Source organism: Vulpes vulpes, chromosome X (assembly GCF_048418805.1).
Source record: "Vulpes vulpes isolate BD-2025 chromosome X, VulVul3, whole genome shotgun sequence".
Taxonomy (NCBI): domain Eukaryota; kingdom Metazoa; phylum Chordata; class Mammalia; order Carnivora; family Canidae; genus Vulpes; species Vulpes vulpes.
Genome location: NC_132796.1, coordinates 43,645,454 through 43,665,753, shown reverse-complemented (window position 1 = coordinate 43,665,753; position 20,300 = coordinate 43,645,454). Strand labels below are relative to the sequence as shown.

At 38.7% G+C, this 20,300-nt stretch overlaps 1 protein-coding gene across 3 annotated transcripts in view; it reads left to right on the top strand.

The window, feature by feature from the left end:
* Positions 1-20,300, top strand: part of FAM120C (family with sequence similarity 120 member C) — a 163,707-nt gene that overhangs the window by 25,487 nt on the left and 117,920 nt on the right. For all 3 annotated transcript variants that reach the window (XM_072743380.1, XM_072743382.1, XM_072743381.1), the window contains exons 2-3: positions 385-631; positions 2,133-2,215. In XM_072743380.1, coding sequence (XP_072599481.1) covers positions 385-631; positions 2,133-2,215 — 330 coding nt within the window. The remainder of the gene's footprint in view (positions 1-384; positions 632-2,132; positions 2,216-20,300) is intronic.

Sequence of the window (20,300 nt, the reverse complement as noted above, 5' to 3'; positions counted from 1 at the left end):
GACTCCAGGATCGCACCCTGGGACAAAGGCAGGTGCTAAACCGCTAAGCCACCCAGGGATCCCAGATGTCTCTGTTATTGTGTGAAGTGGAAACTTAAGTAATATATACCATGTTAATTTCTGTATTCTCTTGAAGAGCCTTACACCACAGTTTCATGAAAGGACTGGGCATTTCAATGAATACATAGATAATACTGTGTTTGTTTATAGTAGGAATAATCAAGTTTGAAACTAAGAGAGACTTTTTTTTTTAATAGAGTAATGTGTTCAGCCATGTGTGATCTTAAATTTCAACTATAACATTTAGTTACTAACCTTCTGAACTTCTAACCAAATATAGTCAGTTTCTGTTACATTACATGTTCCTCTCTTCTTCCTTCTTAGGTCTTTCAGAGCCTTGAAGACCACCATTTGGAAGTGGTGGCTTTTTTCAGGGAAAATGGCTTCCATGGCCTTCTTGCCCATGACTCCGAGTATGCTCTCTACAATATTCCTTCTTACTACAGTTCCCATGCTCTGAAGCTGAGCTGGAATGGGAAGAATCTCACTACCAATCAGTTCCTGATGCAGGAGGTAGCCAAGCAGCTGGGCTTGAAGCGGATGAATTTTCCCATATTTGCTGCTTTGCTAGGTAGGTATCCAAAGAACAGATTCCAGTGATTGGTAAAGTTTCCTCTTCCAATGTTAAGACATGAAGACCAGAGCAATTTAGCCTATCATTATTGAATTTATCCTTTTAAAGTCCACATGCCAACACCATGCTGGGGAAAATTCATCAGGCTTTTGGAATTCTTACTGGAAACTCAGCATGTTTGTCTTATGAATTTAACACAGGATATCCTAGAAAATTATTTTGATTTTTGTAAGACTTTTTTTTGTTATATTCCATAACTATTTTATGTAGAGTACTGTCTTAGGCCAAACATTTTAATAACTCTAAATAGCTTTGGCTCCCCCTTCAGAGCATTTGCATTTCTTTCCTGCTGTCTCAATTTAGATCAAGAACACAAATTGTTGTATATGTTTTTCTCTTTCTGTTTTGCTAACATTTTATTATGATAATTTCCAAACACACAGAAAAATTGAAAGAATTTAGTAGTGAAAATCCTATAAATCCTACATCTACCTCCTGTATTCTTCCCTTAACATTTTCCTATATTTGCTTTATCATATATCTTGTCCATTCTATCCATCCATCAATTTATCTTTTAAATATACATCTAAAAGTAAATTGCAGAGAGTTATGTTTTCCTAAAGACTTATTTACTTATTTGAGATAGAGGGAAAACGTGAGTGGGGGGAGGGGTAGTAGAGGAGGAGAGAGAGACTCTTAAATTAGACTACCTGCTGAGTGCAGAGCCCAACCCAGGGCTTGATCCCAGGACCCTGAGATCATGATCTGAGCTGAAACCAAGGGTTGGATGCTTAACCAACTGAGCCACCCGAATATCTTGAGAGTTGACTATGTTTTCAGGTGGCTTTCCAAGTACTGACAGCATGAAGGTTAACATATTGTGTCAGGTGTAACCTCTGCTTAAAATCCCAAAGGATTTGGTTTTGGCTCATCTAAAGGAGTCAGTACAGGTTTTAGAATTAGGCCTATGACAAATCCCTGAAGTTATACCTCCCTGGTTTCAATTTCCTCATGTGTGAAATGGAATAGTACACTTCATTGTGTTATTGACAAAATTAAATGAGATATAAAATGCCCAGCACTTACTAAGCAGTCTGTAATTGTGGCTGATATTATAAAAGGCAGAATGAAAAAAAAAAAAGGCAGAATGACTAGGTGATAGATAATAGCATGGGCTTTGGAGTCTGCTTCTTATCCTGGTGGGGGCACTTATTAACCAAGCTACTTTGGGCTAAGTCACCAAACTTGTTTGAACCTTACTTTCCTTATCTGTAAGATGGGGATAATAATACTACTATGGGTGATTATTACAATGATAAAACATAAAATGTAGGTGATACAAAGTAGGTAATCAACACATAGATACTATAGATATTACATTGAGAACCTACACCTGTGTGAATTATTTGATTATTTTCTTTCCCAGAAGTCCTTTCATGGCCTGGAGGCTCTATGAAAACATTTGTACAGTCAAAAAATGATAAAATGTACTTTATAGGTAACCACATTCTCCCAGACGAGGACCTGGCTGCTTTTCACTGGAGCCTCTTGGGACCAGAACATCCCCTTGCATCACTTAAGGTAAAGTGCCCCATTTCCTGCTTATGCATCCATGTCTAGGGGATATTGGTTTTTTTCCATTGGCGTTTTGATAGAATAATTACCTTTCATTAGGCTTAAAATATTTTAAATGCAGAAAATGATAATTATGATCAGTACCCTTAATATCTTTTTTTTATTAAGTTTTTATGTTAATTCCAGTATAGTTAACATACAGTGTTATATTAGTTTCAGGTATACAATATAGTGATTCAACAATTGCATACATCATCAAGTGCTCATCAAGACAAGTGCACTTCTTAATCATCATCACCTATTTAACCCATCTCCATACCCATCCCTGCCTCTAGTAACCATCTGTTCTCTACAGTTAAGAGTCTGTTTCTTGGTTTGTCTCTTTTTTTCCCTTTGTTTGTTTGTTTTCTTTCTTAAATTCCACATATGAGTGGAACCATATATTTCCTGTCTGAATTATTTCACTTAGCATTACATTCTCTAGATCCATCCATGTCATTGCAAATGGCAAGATTTCATCCCTTTTTATTGGAATAACATTCCATTGTATATATATACTACTTCTTTATCCTTTCATCTCTCAGTAGACACTTGGGCTGCTTCCATGTCTTGGCTATTGAAAATAATGCTGCCTTAAACATAGGGGTGTATGTATCCCTTTGATTTGTGTTTTTGTATTCTTTATGTAAATACCCAGCAGTGCCATTATTGGATTGTAAGGCACTTCTATTTAACTTTCTGAGGAACATCCATACTGTTTTCCACAGTGGCTTCAAAGCGGCATTCCCACCCACAGTACATAAGGGTTCCTTTTTCTCCATATCCTTACCAACACTTGTTTCTTGTGTCTTTGACTTTAGCCATTCTGACAGGTGTGAGGTGATACCTCATTAGTTTTGATTTGCAATTCCCTGATGATGAGCCATGTTGAGCACCTTTCCATGCATCTATTGGCTGTGTGTATGTCTTTTACTGAGAAATGTCTGTTCATCTTCTGCCCATTTTTAAATGGATTATTGTTTTTTATGGGTGTTGCATTGTATCAGTTCTTCATATATTTTGGATACAAACCCTTTATTTTACATGCCATTTGCAAATATCTTCTTCCATTCAGTAGGTTGCCTTTTCGATTTGTTGATTGTTTTCCTTTGCTACACAGAAACTTTTTATTTTGTTTTCTTTTAAGGTTTTATTGATTTATTCATGAGAGACACATAGAGAGAGAGAGGCAGAGACACAGGCAGAGAGAGAAGCAGGCTCCATGCAGGGAGCCGGATGTGGGACTCATTCCTGGGACTCCAGGATCATGCTTAGGCCAAAGGCAGGCACTCAACTGCTGAGCCACTCAGGCGTCCCAGAAATTTTTTATCTTATAGTTTCAGTAGTTTTTTTACTTTTGTTTCTCTTGCCTCAGGAGTCATGTCTAGAAAAATGTTGTTACAGCCATTGTTGAGGAGTACTGCCTGTGCCCTCTTCAAGGATTTTTATGGTTTCAGGTCTCACATTTAAGTCTTTAATCTATTTTGAGTTTATTTTTGTGTATGGTGTAAAAAAGTGGGCCAGTTTCATTCTTTTTCATGCAGCTGTCCAATTTTCCCAGCACCATTTGTCAAAAAGACTTTTTCCTGTTGTATATTCATTCCTTCTTTGTCAAAGTTTAATTGAACATACAATTGTATGTTTATTTCTGGGTTTTCTGGTCTAGTCTATTGATCTATTTGTCTATTTTTATACTAGTTTACCATACCATTTTAATTACTACTGCTTTGTAATATAAATTGATATCTGGAATTCTGATACCTCCAGTTTTGTTTTACTTTTTCAAGATAGCTTTGGCTATTGGAGGTCTTTCATGGTTCCATACAAATACTAGCATTCATTGTTCTAGTTCTGTGACAAATGCTTTCGGTATTTTGATAGGGATTGCATTAAATGTATAGATTGCTTTGGGTAGTATAGAAAAAGTGTAGTGTAGAAAAATTTTAACAATTTAACAAGAACAATTGTTCTTCCAACCCATGAGCATGAAATATCTTTGCATCAGCTTGAATTTCTTTCATCAGTATTTTATAGTCTTCAGAGAACTTATTCCTAGATATTTTTTTGTTTCTGGCACAATTATAAGTGAGATTGTTTTCTTAATTTCACTTTCTGCTGTTTCATTATTGGTGTATAGGAACATAACAGATCTCTGAACATTGATTTTGTATCCTGAGAGTTTACTAAATTCATTAATGAGTTCCAGTAGGTTTCTGGTGGAGTCTTTAGGGTTTTCTATATAGAATATCATGTCATCTGCAATAGTGAGAGTTTTGCTTCTTCCTTACCAATTTGGATACCTTTTATTTCTTTATGTTGTTTAATGGCTGTGGGTAGGACTTCCAGTACTATGTTGAATAAAAGTGGTGAGAGTTGACATCCTTATCTTGTTCCTGACCTTACAGGAAAAGCTCAGTTTTTCTCCATTGAGTATGATGTTCACTGTGGCTTTTTCATATAAGGCCTTTATTATGTTGAGGGTATGTTCCCTCTAGACCTACTTTGCAAAAGGTTTTTATCATGAATGATATTGTACTTTGTCAAATGCTTTTTCTGCATCTATTAAAATGATCATATGGTTTTGATCCTTTCTCTTAATTGATGTGATGTATCACATTGATTGTTTTTGCAAATATTGAACCACTCTTGCATCCCAGGAATAAATCCCACTTGATCCTGGTGAATGATTTCTTTAATACATTGTTGTATTCGATTTGCTAATATTTTGTTGAAGGATTTTTGCATCTATATAGTATCAAGATGATACTAGCCTGATGGAATGAATTTGGAAGATGTCCTTCCTCTTTTATTTTTTGAAATAGTTTGAGAACAATAGGTATTAACTCTTCTTAATCTTTGGTATAACTCGAACGTGAAGCCGTTTGGTCCTAGACTTTTTTTGGGTGGGGGAGTTTTTTGATTAGTGATTGAATTTCATTGCTGTTAATTGATTGTTTAAATTTTCTACTTTTTGGTAGGTTATATTTTTCGAGGAATTTATTTCTTTCTGGGTTGTCCAATTTGTTGGCATATATGTTTTCATAATATTCTGTTAACAGTTGTTTGAAGTTCTGTGGGGTTGGTTGTAATTTCTCCTCTCTCATTACTGATTTTGTTTTTTTTTTTTGTGGTCCTCTCTCTTTTGTTTAATGTGTCTTGCTAGAGTTTTTTCACTTTTGTTGACCTTTACAAAGAACCAGCTTCTGGTTTCATTTATCTGTTCTATTGTTTTTTAAATTTCTATGTCATTTGTTTCTTCTGTAGTCTTTCTTATTTCCTTCTTTCTGCTGGGTTGAGTTTTCTTTGTTCTTTTTCTAGCTCCTTTAGGTATGTAGTTAGGTTGTTTATTTGAGACTTGCTTTCAGAGGTAGGCCTGAATTGTTAGAAACTTCTCTCTTAGAACCATTTTTGCTGCATCCCAAAAATTTTGGGTCACTGTGTTTTCATTTTCAGTGGTTTCCTTGTAATATTTTATTTCTTCTTTGACTTGTTGGTTGACCCATTCATTGTTTGGTAGCATATTATTTAACCTCCATGTATTTGTACTCTTTCCAGATTTTTTCTTGTGGTTGATTTCTAGTCTCATAGTGTTACGGTCAGAAAATATACATGATATGATTTTGATTTTTTTGAATTTTTTTTGAGACTTGTATTGTGGCCTGCCGTACGATATGGAGACTGTTTCATATGCACTTATAAAGAATGTATATACTGGTGTTTTAGGATTGAATGTTCTGATGTCTTGTTAAATCCCATCTGTTCCAGGGTGTAATTCAAAGCCATTGTTTCCACATTGATTTCATGTTTGGATGATCTGTTCATCAATATCTGTGGGTTGTTAATGTCCCCTATTATTATTGTATTCCTATCAATCTTTTCCTTTATATTTGGTATTAACTCCTTTATGTTTTTGGTGTTCCCATGTTGATTGTATATATATTTACAATTACTATATCCTGTTACTGGATTAGCCTTTTTATTATTATATAGTGTCTCTCTTTGCCTCTTTTTGCAGCATTTTTTTTTTTTTTTGGTAAATCTGTCTTGTCTGATATAAGTACTGCCACCCTGGCTTTCTTTTAACAATCATTTGCAAGATTGATGTTTTTCCATCCCCTCACTTTAAATCTGTGGGTATGTAAGGTCTAAAAATGTACACAGCATATAGATGGGTCTTGTTATTTTTTTAATCCATTCTGGCACTCTATGTCTTTTGATTGGAGCATATAGTCCATTTACATTCAATGTAATTATTGATAGATAAGTATTTTTTTCCATTTTGTTACCTTTTGTTGTTTCTGTAGATTTTCTCTGGTCCTTTCTTCTCTTTCTCTTTGACATGGTTTGTTGGCTTCTTTAGTTATATACTTTGATTCCTTTCCATTGTTTGCATATCTATTACTGGTTTTTGATTTGTGGTTATCATCAGATTTGTATATAATCTCTACATATAGCAGTCTGTACTAAATTGATGGTTGCTTAATTTTCTTTATTTTTATTTTTATTTTTTATAGATTTTATTTATTCATGAGACACACAGAGAGAGAGGCAGAGACACAGGCAGAGAGAGGAGAAGCAGGCTCCCTGCAAGGAGCCCGATGCGGGACTCGATCCCAGGACTCCAGGATCACACCCTGAGCCAAAGGCTCAACCACTGAGCCACCCAGGTGTCCCGGTTGCTTAATTTTAAACCCATTACTTCTCTCCCCTCTCACGTTTTAGGTATATGATGTCATATTTTGCATCCTTTTATTTTATGAATCTCTTGAATGATTTTTACAGAAATATTTATTTTTATTGCTTTTGTGTTTTTTACTTTTCATACCTTCACTTTTGGTTTCATTTACACTCAAAGAACCCCCTTTAATATTTCTTGTGGGGCTGGTTTAGTGGTCATGAACTCCTTTAGTTTTTGTTTATCTGATAAACTGTTTATGTATCCTATTCTGAATTATAGCTTTGCTGGGTAGAGTATTCTTGGCTACCAGTTTTTCCCATTTAGCACTTTGAATGCCACTTTATCATGCTACTTCCTTCTGGCCTGTGCTATTTCTGCTTGAAAAATCTGCTGCTCACTTATGGGGTTGTCGTTTCCCTTGCTTTTAAAATTTTTGCTTGATCACTACTTTTTGGCATTTTAATTACTATGTTTCTTAGTGTGGACCTCTTTGGGTTGATTTTTTTTGGAATCTTTGTGCCTCTTGGATCTGCATATCTCTTTGTTTCTCCAGAATAAGTAAGTTTACATGTATTATTTCTTTAAAGAAATTTCCTGCCTCATTATTTCTCTTTTCTTCTGAGATCTCTATAATGCTAATATATTACACTTGTTGTAGTCGCTGAGTTCCCTAAGACTATTCTCAATTTGCATAATTTTCTTTTTTTCTTTGCTTAGTTTTGTTACTTTCCATTACTGTGTTATCTAGGTCATTAATTCATTCCTTTGTTTCATCTAGCCGGCATTTAAAGCATTAAGTGTATTTTCAATTTTATTTATTGTGTACTTGATCTCTTTTTTTAATAAATTTATTTTTTATTGGTGTTTAATTTACCAACATACAGAACAACATCCAGTGCTCATCCCGTCAAGTGCCCCCCTCAGTGCCCATCACCCATTCACCCCCACCCTCCGCCCTCCTCCCCTTCCACCACCCCTAGTTCGTTTCCCAGAGTTAGGAGTCTTTATGTTCTGTCTCCCTTTTTGATATTTCCCACACATTTCTTCTCCCTTCCCTTATATTCCCTTTCACTATTATTTATATTCCCCAAATGAATGAGAACATACAGTTAGTCCTTCTCCGATTGACTTACTTCACTCAGCATAATACCCTCCAGTTCCATCCACGTTGAAGCAAATGGTGGGTATTTGTTGTTTCTAATGGCTGAGTAATATTCCATTGTATACATAAACCACATCTTCTTTATCCATTCATCTTTCGATGAACACCGAGGCTCCTTCCACAGTTTGGCTATTGTGGACATTGCTGCTATAAACATCGGGGTGCAGGTGTCCCGGCATTTCATTGCATCTGAATCTTTGGGGTAAATCCCCAACAGTGCAATTGCTGGGTCGTAGGGTAGGTCTATTTTTAACCCTCGAGGAACCTCCACACAGTTTTCCAGAGTGGCTGCACCAGTTCTCATTGCCACCAACAGTGTAAGAGGGTTCCCTTTTTTCCGCATCCTCTCCAACATTTGTGGTTTCCTGCCTTGTTAATTATCCCCATTCTCACTGGTGTGAGGTGGTATCTTTTTATTTATTTATTTATTTATTTTTTATGATAGTCACAGAGAGAGAGAGAAAGGCAGAGACACAGGCAGAGGAAGAAGCAGGCTCCATGAACCGGGAGCCTGATGTGGGATTCGATCCCGGGTCTCCAGGATCGCGCCCTGGGCCAAAGGCAGGTGCCAAACCGCTGCGCCACCCAGGGATCCCTGTGAGGTGGTATCTCATTGTGGTTTTGATTTGTATTTCCCTGATGGCAAGTGATGCAGAGCATTTTCTCATGTGCGTGTTGGCCATGTTTATGTCTTCCTCTGTGAGATTTCGATTCATGTCTTTTGCCCATTTCATGATTGGATTGTTTGTTTCTTTGCTGTTGAGTTTAATAAGTTCTTTGTAGATCTTGGAAACTAGCCCTTTATCTGATATGTCATTTACAAATATCTTCTCCAATTCTGTAGGTTGTCTTTGAGTTTTGTTGACTGTATCCTTTGCTGTGCAAAAGCTTCTTATCTTTATGAAGTCCCAATGGTTCATTTTTCCTTTTGTTTCTTTTGCCTTCGTGGATGTATCTTGCAAGAAGTTACTGTGGCCGAGTTCAAAAAGGGTGTTGCCTGTGTTCTCCTCTAGGATTTTGATGGAATCTTATCTCACATTTAGATCTTTCATCCATATTGAGTTTATCTTTTTGTGTGGTGAAAGAGAGTGGTCTAGTTTCATTCTTCTACATGTGGATGTCCAATTTTCCCAGCAGCACCTATTGAAGAGACTGTCTTTCTTCCAATGGATAGTCTTTCCTCCTTTATCGAATATTAGTTGACCATAAAGTTCAGGGTCCACTTCTTGGTTCTCTATTCTGTTCCATTGATCTATGTGTCTGTTTTTGTGCCAGTACCACACTGTCTTGGTAACCACAGCTTTGTAGTACAACCTGAAATCTGGCATTGTGATGCCCCCAGATATGGTTTTCTTTTTCAGTATTCCCCAGGCTATTCGGGGTCTTTTCTGATTCCACACAAATCTTAAAATAATTTGTTCCAACTTTCTGAAGAAAGTCCATGGTATTTTGATGGGGATTGCATTAAACATGTAAATTGCCCTGGGTAACATTGACATTTACACAATATTAATTCTGCCAATCCATGAGCATGGAATATTTTTCCATCTCTTTGTGTCTTCCTCAATTTCTTTCAGAAGTGTTCTATAGTTTTTAGGGTATAGATCCTTTACCTCTTTGGTTAGGTTTATTCCTAGGTATCTTATGCTTTTGGGTGCAATTGTAAATGGGAATGATTCCTTAATTTCTCTTTTTTCAATCTCATTTTTAGTGTATAGAAATGCCACTGACTTCTGGGCATTGATTTTTGTATCCTGCCACGCTGCCAAATTGCTGTATGAGTTCTAGCAATCTTTGGGTGGAGGCTTTTGGGTTTTCCTTTTTTTTATTTTTTTATTTTTTTAATTTTTAATTATTTATGATAGAGAGAGAGAGAGAGAGAGGCAGAGACATAGGCAGAGGGGGAAGCAGGCTCCATGCACCGGGAGCCTGATATGGGATTCGATCCTGGGTCTCCAGGATCGCGCCCTGGGCCAAAGGCAGGCGCCAAACCGCTGCGCCACCCAGGGATCCCGCTTTTGGGTTTTCTATGTAGAGTATCATGTCATCGGCGAAGAGGGAGATTTTGACTTCTTCTTTGCCAATTCGAATGCCTTTAATGTCTTTTTGTTGTCTGATTGCTGAGGCGAGGACTTCCAGTACTATGTTGAATAGCAGTGATGAGAGTGGACATCCTTGTGTTGTTCCTGATCTTAGGGGAAAGGCTCCCAGTGCTTCCCCATTGAGAATGATATTTGCTGTGGGCTTTTCGTAGATGGCTTTTAAGATGTCGAGGAAAGTTCCCTCTATCCCTACACTCTGAAGAGTTTTGATCAGCAATGGATGCTGTCTTTTGTCAAATGCTTTCTCTGCATCTAATGAGAGGATCATATGGTTCTTGGTTTTTCTCTTGCTGATATGAGGAATCACATTGATTGTTTTATGAGTGTTGAACCAGACTTGTGTCCCAGGGATAAATCCTACTTGGTCATGGTGAATAATTTTCTTAATGTGTTGTTGGATCCTATTGGCTAGTATCTTGTTGAGAATTTTTGCATCCATGTTCATCAGGGATATTGGTCTGTAATTCTCCTTTTTGGTGGGGTCTTTGTCTGGTTTTGGAATTAAGGTGATGCTGGCCTCATAGAACGAATTTGGAAGTACTCCATCGCTGTCTATCTTTCCAAACAGCTTTAGTAGAATAGGTATGGTTTCTTCTTTAAACGTTTGATAGAATTCCCCTGGGAAGCCATCTGGCCCTGGACTTTTGTGTCTTGGGAGGTTTTTGATGACTGCTTCAATTTGCTCCCTGGTTATTGGCCTGTTCAGGTTTTCTCTTTCTTCCTGTTCCAGTTTTGGTAGTTTGTTGCTTTCCAGGAATGCGTCCATTTCTTCTAGATTTCCGAATTTATTGGCGTAGAGCTGTTCATAATATGTTTTGAAAATCGTTTGTATTTCCTTGGTGTTGGTAGTGATCTCTCCTTTCTCATTCATGATTTTATTCATTTGAGTCTTCTCTCTCTTCTTTTTAATAAGGCTGGCTAATGGTTTATCTATCTTATTAATTCTTTCAAAGAACCAACTCCTGGTTTTGTTGATCTGTTCCAAATTTCTTCTGGTCTCGATTTTGTTGAGTTCTGCTTGAATCTTAATTAACTCTCTTCTTCTGCTGGGTGTAGGATCTATTTGCCGTTTTTTCTCTAGCTCCTTTAGGTGTAAGGTTAGCTTTTGTATTTGAGTTCTTTCCAGTTTTTGGATGGATGCTTGTATTGTGATGTATTTCCCCCTCAGGACTGCTTTTGCTGCATCCCAAAGATTTTGAACGGTTGTATCTCCATTCTCATTCGTTTCCATGAATCTTTTTAATTCTTCCTTAATTCTTTAATTTCCTAGTTTGCCCTTTCAAATTTTAGCAGGATGATCCTTAACCTCCCCGTGCTTGAAATCCTTCCAAACTTCTTGTTGTGATTTAGTTCTAATTTCAAGGCATTATGGTCTGAGAATATGCTGGGGACGATCCCAATCTTTTGGTATCAGTTCAGACCCGATTTGTGACCCAGTATGTGGTCTATTCTGGAGAACGTTCCATGTACACTTGAGAAGAATGTGTATTCAGTTGAGTTTGGATGTAAAGTTCTGTAGATATCTGTGAAATCCATCTGGTCCAGTGTATCAGATATCGCTCTTGTTTCTTTGGAGATGTGCTTAGAAGACCTATCGAGGGTAGAAAGAGCTAGATCGAAGTCACCAAGTATAAGTGTATTATTATCTAAGTATTTATTCACTTTGGTTATTAATTGATTTAAATATTTGGCAGCTCCCACATTCGGGGCATATATATTGAGGATTGTTAAGTCCTCTTGTTGGATAGATCCTTTAAGTATGATATAGTGTCCCTCTTCATCTCTCACTTCAGTCTTCGGGGTAAATTTTAGTTTATCTGATATAAGGATGGCTACCCCTGCTTTCTTTTGAGGACCATTTGAATGGTAAATGGTTCTCCAACCTTTTATTTTCAGGTTGTAGGTGTCCTTCTGTCTAAAATGAGTCTCTTGTAGACAGCAAATAGATGGGTCCTGCTTTTTTATCCAGTCTGAAACCCTGTGCCTTTTGATGGGGTCATTAAGCCCGTTCAAGTTCAGAGTTACTATTGATAGATATGAGTTTAGTGTCATCATGATATCTATTCAGTCCTTGTTTTTGTGGATTCTTCCACTGAACTTCTTTAAAGGGGCATTTTAAGAGTCCCCCTTAAAATTTCTTGCAGAGCTGGTTTGGAGGTCACATATTCTTTCAGTTCCTGCCTGTCTTGGAAGCTCTTTATCTCTCCTTCCATTCTGAATGAGAGCTTTGCTGGATAAAGTATTCTTGGTTGCATGTTTTTCTCATTTAGGGGCCTGAATATATCCTGCCAGCCCTTTCTGGCCTGCCAGGTCTCTGTGGAGAGGTCTGCTGTTACCCTAATACTCCTCCCCATAAAAGTCAGGGATTTCTTGTCTCTTGCTGCTTTAAGGATCTTCTCTTTATCTTTGGAATTTGCAAGCTTCACTATTAAATGTCGAGGTGTTGAACGGTTTTTACTGATTTTAGGGGGGGGGGATCTCTCTATTTCCTGGATCTGAATGCCTGTTTCCCTTCTCAGATTAGGAAAGTTTTCAGCTAGGATTTGTTCAAATACATATTCTGGCCCTCTGTCCCTTTCGGCGCCCTCGGGAACCACAATTAAACGTAGGTTTTTCTTCGTCAGGGTGTTGTTTATTTCCCTTAATCTATCTTCATGGTCTTTTAATTGTTTGTCTCTTTTTCCCTCAGTTTCCCTCTTTGCCATCAACTTGTCTTCTGTGTCACTCACTCGTTCTTCCACCTGGTTATCCTTCGTCATTAGGACTTCTAGTTTGGATTGCATCTCATTCAATTGATTTTTAATTTTTGCCTGATTGGATCTAAATTCTGTAGTCATGAAGTCTCTTGAGTCCTTTATGGTTTTTTCTAGAGCCACCAGTAGCTGTATAATAGTGCTTCTGAATTGGCTTTCTGACATTGAATTGTAATCCAGATTTTGTAACTCTGTGGGAGAGAGGAGTGTTTCTGATTCTTTCTTTTGAGATGAGGTTTTCCTTCTAGTCATTTTGCTCAGTGCAGAGTGGCCAAAAACAGTTTGTAATGGGAAAAGGAGAAAAAGAGAGGAGAGAAAGAAGGAACGAAAAGAGAAAAAGAAAAAAGAAAAAAGGAAGAAAAAAATAAAAAGAAGAAAAAGAAAGAAAGGAAAAAAAGAGGTGGGGGAAGCAAACAGAAATCAAAAAGCAAAAAAAAAAAAAAAACACGGGGGAGTATATTCTGTTTCTGTATACTTTTAAGTCCCTTGACTTCCCCTGGAACTTGTCCTTCTAGCTGGTTCTCTGGGGGAGGGGCCTGTTGTGCTGATTTTCAGGTGTTAGCACTTGGGGGAGCTGCTCTGCCTCTTGCATGGTGCAGGGCTCAGTGGGTGTTGTTTACCCCGTGAGGCCCCAGGAGGAACAACCACAGTGGCGGGGCCAGTTCTGGAGCCCTGGATTCAGCTCCCACAGTAACTAAGGAGCTCTCAGCCTGCAGGGCCTGGAGGCTCAGGGGGCGGGGCCGTTGATCTTCTCTGCTCAGGGGCAGGAGTGTCCTTGCTGTCCTGGGCCCTCCTGGCCTCTGCCTGTCCCGGGGGGAGGTCGAATCCTGGGCTGTTTCCCCGGCGCCCTGTGCTCCCGGGCCTGCGCTGTTGGATTCGCGCTCCCAGCCCGTGCCCCTCCGAGCTGCTCCCAAGCCGCGCAGCCCCCCCCCCCCGCACGGAGCCTCTTCCTCTGCCCGAGCCCCTCCGAGCTGCTCCTGGGTCAGTGCGTGCCTGCTACAGCCCTTAGGGAGCTCAGCGCACTCCCCTGGGGCACAGGTGTCTGATAGTGTCCCAGGGAGGCTGAGGGCATCCCCGCCCTCCTGGGGTCCTGCTCCAAATCCCTGGGAGGCCTTTCAGCCTGGGAAGTTTGGTGCAGCTCCTGTTTCTCCGGGACGGGGCTCTCTTGTCCTGGGGACACTCGCCCTGGCCTTAGCCCCGCTCCTCGCGGGCCCCTCCCCCTTGGATGCCTTTGTTTCTTTATTTCTTTTTTCCCCCGTCTTCCTACCTTGATAGAAGGGCGAACTCTTCTCACTGTATCATTCCAGCTACAGCTGGAGGTCCAGCTGTTCTCTCTTTAAATCTCAGGTCGAATTCGTAGATTTTCAGGATGGTTTGAAGGTTATCTAGGTAATTTGTTGGGGACAGGTGATTTGGGGACCCTACTCCTCCGCCATCTTGCCCTCCTCCTGTTCTTGATCTCTGATTAGTTCTTCTTTATCTCTATGTTAAGGGTCTCACTGATGTCCTCCACCCTTTTCTCAAGTCCAATGAATATCTTTATGATTGATACTTTAAATTCTCTATCAGGCCCATTACTTACATCAGTTTCACTTAGATCCCTTGCTGTGGTTTGGCTCTGTTCTTTCATTTGGGTAATATTACTCTCCTCATTTTGTCTGACTTTTCATGTGTTTCTTTCTGTTAGGAAAGTCAGCTACTTCTCTTGCTGTTAATGATAATAGCCTTATGAAGATGAGTTCCCTGCGTGCCCTGTAGCATAGTGTCCCGTTCCCCAGGACGTGGCACTTCAAGGAATGTCTCCTACATGTGTTTCATGTGCTCTTCTATTGAGTCTTAGCCCCTTTTTTCTTCAGTCTGGTTGTTTGCAAAGGCTCTCTTTGCCTGTAGTGGGCAGTATTTGGTCCCCAATGGTGCAGGGGGGCATGTTTTAACACTGTGTGTGGTGCTCTGCTTCAGAAATGAGACTTGCCCCTGTTGCTCAGGAACTGAGGTCCCACCATCTTTATCCATTCATCTGTTATGGGCACTTGGGCTTTTTCCATAATTTGTTTATTGTAAATAGTGCTGCTAAAAACATAAGAATGCATGTATCCGTTAGAATTAATGTTTTCACTCTTTTTTTTAACTTGGTAGCTTTTGCATCATAGGGAAGTTTTATTTTTAACTTTTTGAGGAATATCCATACTGTTTTCCACAGTGGCTGTACCAGTTTGCATTCCTAACAACAGTGTAAGAGAATTCATTTTTCTACACATCCTTGCCAACACCTGTTATTTATTTGTGTGTTTTTTATTTTAACCCTTCAGACAGTTGTGAGGTGATACCTCATTATTAGTTTAGGTGTGCATTTCCCGGATGATGAGTGATGTTGAGTGTCTTTTCATGTGTCAGTTGCTATCTGTATGTCTTCTTTGGTGTAAGAAAGTGGAGCAGTTTCATTCTTTTTTTTTTTTTTTTTTTTAGTTTCATTCTTTTTCATGTAGCTGTCCAGTTTTCCCAACACCATTTGTTGAAGAGAATACGCTTACTATCTTAAGGATTCATACAAACCTCAGAAATGAAATACTAATACACCAGTACATGAAATAATGAGGAAAAGACTGAAGCAGACAGTTCACAAAAGAAGAAATGCAGTGGCCAATAGTATGAGTAGATAGATGTTAAATCTCACTAGTGATCAGACATGCAAATTATTTTTTTAACCTAACAGTTTGGCAAATATTGAAAAATTAGTCTGCCCACTCCTGTCAAGGCTATGTTGAGACTGATACTCTCATACATTTCTAGTGGTATTGTGAGTTGGTGAATATTTAACTTTTCTCTAATTCCTTAACTCTGCTGGTTTATACCTTTTCCTTTCTCCTCAACCTCTAATACTCCCTCCTTCTGCTCACTGTCAGCTCATGAGCTGGCTTCCTATTTCACTGAGAAAATGAAAGCATTTGAAACAAAAATTCCACCAGATCCTAGGCTTTCGTATTCTTACCTATGTGCATCTATGTGCCCACATGTTTTACCTGCCTTTTGTTAACTGCGGATGACCTGTCCATGTTCCCATCTAAGGCCAACCTCTTTACTTACATGCCAAGTCACATCCCCTCTTGCTAACTTAAGGGCATCACTTTTACAAATCTTACTTCTTTCTCCCACATCATCAGTTTTTCTCTCTTTGTTGGATTTTTTCCAATCAGATTTATAAGCATGCATCCATATTAAAAAAAAAAGTAAAGCAGGAATGCCTGGGTGTTTCAGGGGTTGAGCTCCACCTTTGGCTTAGGGCATGATCCGAGAGTTTCAGGATCAGGCCTAGCATCTGGCTCCCTGCTGGGAGCCTACTTCTCCCTCTGCCTATCTCTGCCTCTCTCTGTGTGTCTCTCATGAATAAATAAATAAAATCTTAAAAAAATCAAATCTTGCTCTTGATCTTACTCCCTCCACCCAAGCTACTGTTCCATATTTCCTCTTCTCTTACAGCCCATATGCCTTCTAGAGAGTTTTTTTACACTTGAGCTGTTTATTGTCCCTTTTTCCTATTCTTTCTGCAATCTCTTTTACTGAAATTGTTCTTTATGAGGTCAAGGTGTTAATAGTCCTTGATCAAGTTAATAAATCTAATGGCCAGTTCTCAGTTTTTATCTTACTTGGCCAATCAGCAGCTTTTGACCCAATTGCTCACTCCCTCTTCCTTAAAACCTGTTCTTCAGTTAGCTTTAAGGGCACCACTCTCTTCTAGTTTCCTTCCTACTTCACTGGCTGTTGTTTTTGTTTCCTTTCTTGTTCCTTTGTCTTCTTATCTTTGGAGTGCCCCTGAATTCTATCCTTGGTGCCTTCTGTTAGTTCGCCCTACATATTCTGCCTTAGTGATTGATATCATTCAGTCTCATGACTTTAAGTATCACCTGTTCATTAATGACTCCTAAGTATGTCTCTAGTTTTGACATCCCTCTTGAACTCCAGATTGTAATATCTGAGAGCCTACTAAAAATCTTAAGGAAGTGTATCTAAGTGGAAACTCGTGATCTTTCCCCTAAATCTGTTCTCCCAGAGCCTTCCCCGTTTTTATTCATGGCAATCTCAGCCTTCTAATTGTTCATGCTAAAAACCATAGAGTCATCCTTGACTTCTCTCTCTCTTTCTCACACTCTATATTTTCTCTGCCACAAATACCATCAGTTCTCCCTCCAATATATGTCTACTTCTCACCATTTTCGTTGCTACTTTCCTGGACAAACCACCATTATTTCTTGCTTGGATTATTATAACAGCTTATTAACTGTTGGTCTTCTATTTGCACTCCTCCCCTCCCCAAAACCTAGTCTTAGCAAAACAGCAAGGGTGAATCTTAAAACTGATTCAGATCATGTTACTTCTCTATTCAGAATCCTCCAGCAGCTCTTCATGTCACTCACTCAGTCTTGACCATGGCCTACAAAGTTCTGTCCTGACTGACCTCTGTTACAGTTATGTTGTCTTTTCTCTTCTTTTTTTGTTAGAACCTTTGTATGTATTATTTTCTCTACTTGAGACATTTTTTCCTCCCATATAGCTATGTAATCACCCTTCTAGGTTTTCTTAAATGTCATTTTCTCAGTGAGGCGTTTCTTGACCATCTTATTTTGTAACACATGCTTGTGCACATGCATGTATACACTTGCATTCCCAAGGTCACCCTCTTCTTAGATTTTCTCCATAGCACTTATCTATATCTAGCACAGTATGCATTTCATGTCTTTATTCTCTTTGACTCTCATCACCCTATCTTGACACACCTACCCCACAATTTAAGCTTCCATGAGGGCAGTGATCTTTATCTTGTTCACAGTTGTATTCTTGCTGCGTATGACAGTACCTAGATAGTAAACAGTGTGCAATAAATACTTGTTGAAGGAATGAATGATAGAGCCTTCTGCCCAAACAATTTTATATAAAAAGCCTTTAAGAAGTTTATACTCTTTGAGTAATTATAATTTTAGGAAGCTTGTAATTAATTAATTGGAAAGTGAACAGCAAATAATACCTACGTTTTATCATGGCATTAAAAAAAACTTGTATTTAAATTTTTTTCAAGTATCATAAAGGGGAGAAAATAATAACATAGTCACTATTATAACATCTTCTACCTCCAACAGTTACCAAGATGTAGCCAAACTTGCTGGGGTGTTTTGTTTGTTTCTGTTGCTCATGTATTTTAAAATAAATTTTGGAACACAAGTCATTTTACTCCCACATTCTTCGATATGCATTTATAAAACATATGGTCACTTTCATGCATAATAAGTACAATGCCATTATTACTTTTAACGAAATTAGGGATCCCTGGGTGGCGCAGCGGTTTGGCGCCTGCCTTTGGCCCAGGGCACCATCTTGGAGACCCGGGATCGAATCCCACGTCGGGCTCCCTGCATGGAGCCTGCTTCTCCCTCTGCCTGTGTCTCTGCGTCTTTCTCTCTTTCTCTGTGACTATCATAAATAAATAAAATCTTTAAAAAAAAACAAAATTAATAATAATTTCTTGGTATCATTTTACTTGTCCATTTTAAAAGGATCTTCCTGGGGAGGCTGGGTGGGTCAGCCGTTTATAGTGCCACCTTCAGCCCAGGGTGTGATCCTGGAGACCCGTGATCGAGTCCCACGTCAGGCTACTTGCATGAAGCCTGATTCTCCCTCTGCCTATGTCTCTGCCTCTCTCTCTCTCTCTCTCTCTCTCTCTCTCTCTGTCTCTCATGAATTAATAAATAAAGTCTTAAAAAAAAAAGATCTTCCTGAATGTCCCAGAAAGGTTTTTTTGTATGTGTGTGGTTAGTTCAAATTAGGATCTAAATACAGTCCACAAATTAAAACCTTACCTTTAATAGTAAAGAATTGGAAGCAACCAAATGGTATTGTGAAAGAAAACTGATCAGTTATGATGGTCTCATCAACTCATGGTTATCTCTGTAATAGGATTATGAATGATGTGATGTTAACTTTCTGTATACTTTTTGATCTTTTCCAACTGTTCAATACTGAGAATTACTGAGGAAACTATTTTTTTTGAAAAAAAATTTTTAATATTTTTTATTGGAGTTTGATTTGCCAACATATAGCATAACACCCAGCACTCATCCTATCAAGTGCCCCCCAGAGTGCCCATCAGCTAGTCACCGCAACCCCCCGCCCAACTCCCTTTCCACCACCCCTTGTTCGTTTCCCAGAGTTAGATGACTCTCACGTTCTGTCACCCTCACTGATATTTCCCACTCATTTTCCCTCCAATCCCCTGTAATCTCTTTCACTATTTTTTATATTCCCCATATGAGTGAAACCATATATGTTTGTCTTTCTCCGACTGACTTACCTCACTTAGCATAATACTCTCCAGTTCCATCCACGTTGAAGCAAATGGTGTGTATTTGTCATTTCTAATGGCTGAGTAATATGCCATTGTATACATATACCACAGCTTCTTAATCCACTCATCTTTCGATGGACATTGAAGATCCTTCCACAGTTTCGCTATTGTGGACATTGCTGCTATAAACATTGGGGTTCAAGTCTTTTGGTTTTTTATTACATCTGTATCTTTGGGGTACATCCCCAGTAGTGAAATTGCTGGGTCATAGGGTAGCTCTATTTTTAACTCTTTGAGGAACTTCCACACAGTTTTCAGAGTAACTGTACCAGTTCACATTCCCACCAACAGTGTAAGAGGGTTCCCCTTTCTCCACATCCTCTCCAACATTTGTTGTTTCCCGTCTTGTTAATTTCCACCATTCTCACTGGTGTGAGGTGGTATCTCATTGCTGTTTTGATTTGTATTTCCCTGATGGCAAGTGATGCAGAGCATTTTCTCATGTGCTTGTGGGCCATGTGTATGTCTTCTTTGGTGAAATTTCTGTTCATGTGTTTTGCCCATTTCATGATTGGATTGTTTGTTTCTTTGCTGTTGAGTTTAATAAGTTCTTTATAGATCTTGGAAACTAGCTCTTTATCTGATAGGTCATTTGCAAATATCTTCTCCTATTCTGTAGGTTGTCTTTTAGTTTTGTTGACTGTTTCTTTTGCTGTGCAGAAGCTTTTTATCTTGTTGAAGTCTCATTAGTTCATTTTGGCTTTTGTTTCCCTTGCTTTCATAGATGTATCTTGCAAGAAGTTGCTGTGGCCATGTTCAAAAAGGGTGTTGCCTGTGTTCTACTCTAGGATTTTCATGAATTCTTGTCTGACATTTAGATCTTTCATCCATTTTGAGTTTATCTTTGTGTATGGTGTGAAGAATGGTCTAGTTTCATTCTTCTGCATGTGGATGTCCAATTTTCTCCACACTATTTAATGAAGAGACTTCTTTTTACAAGTGGATAGTCTTTCCTCCTTTGTC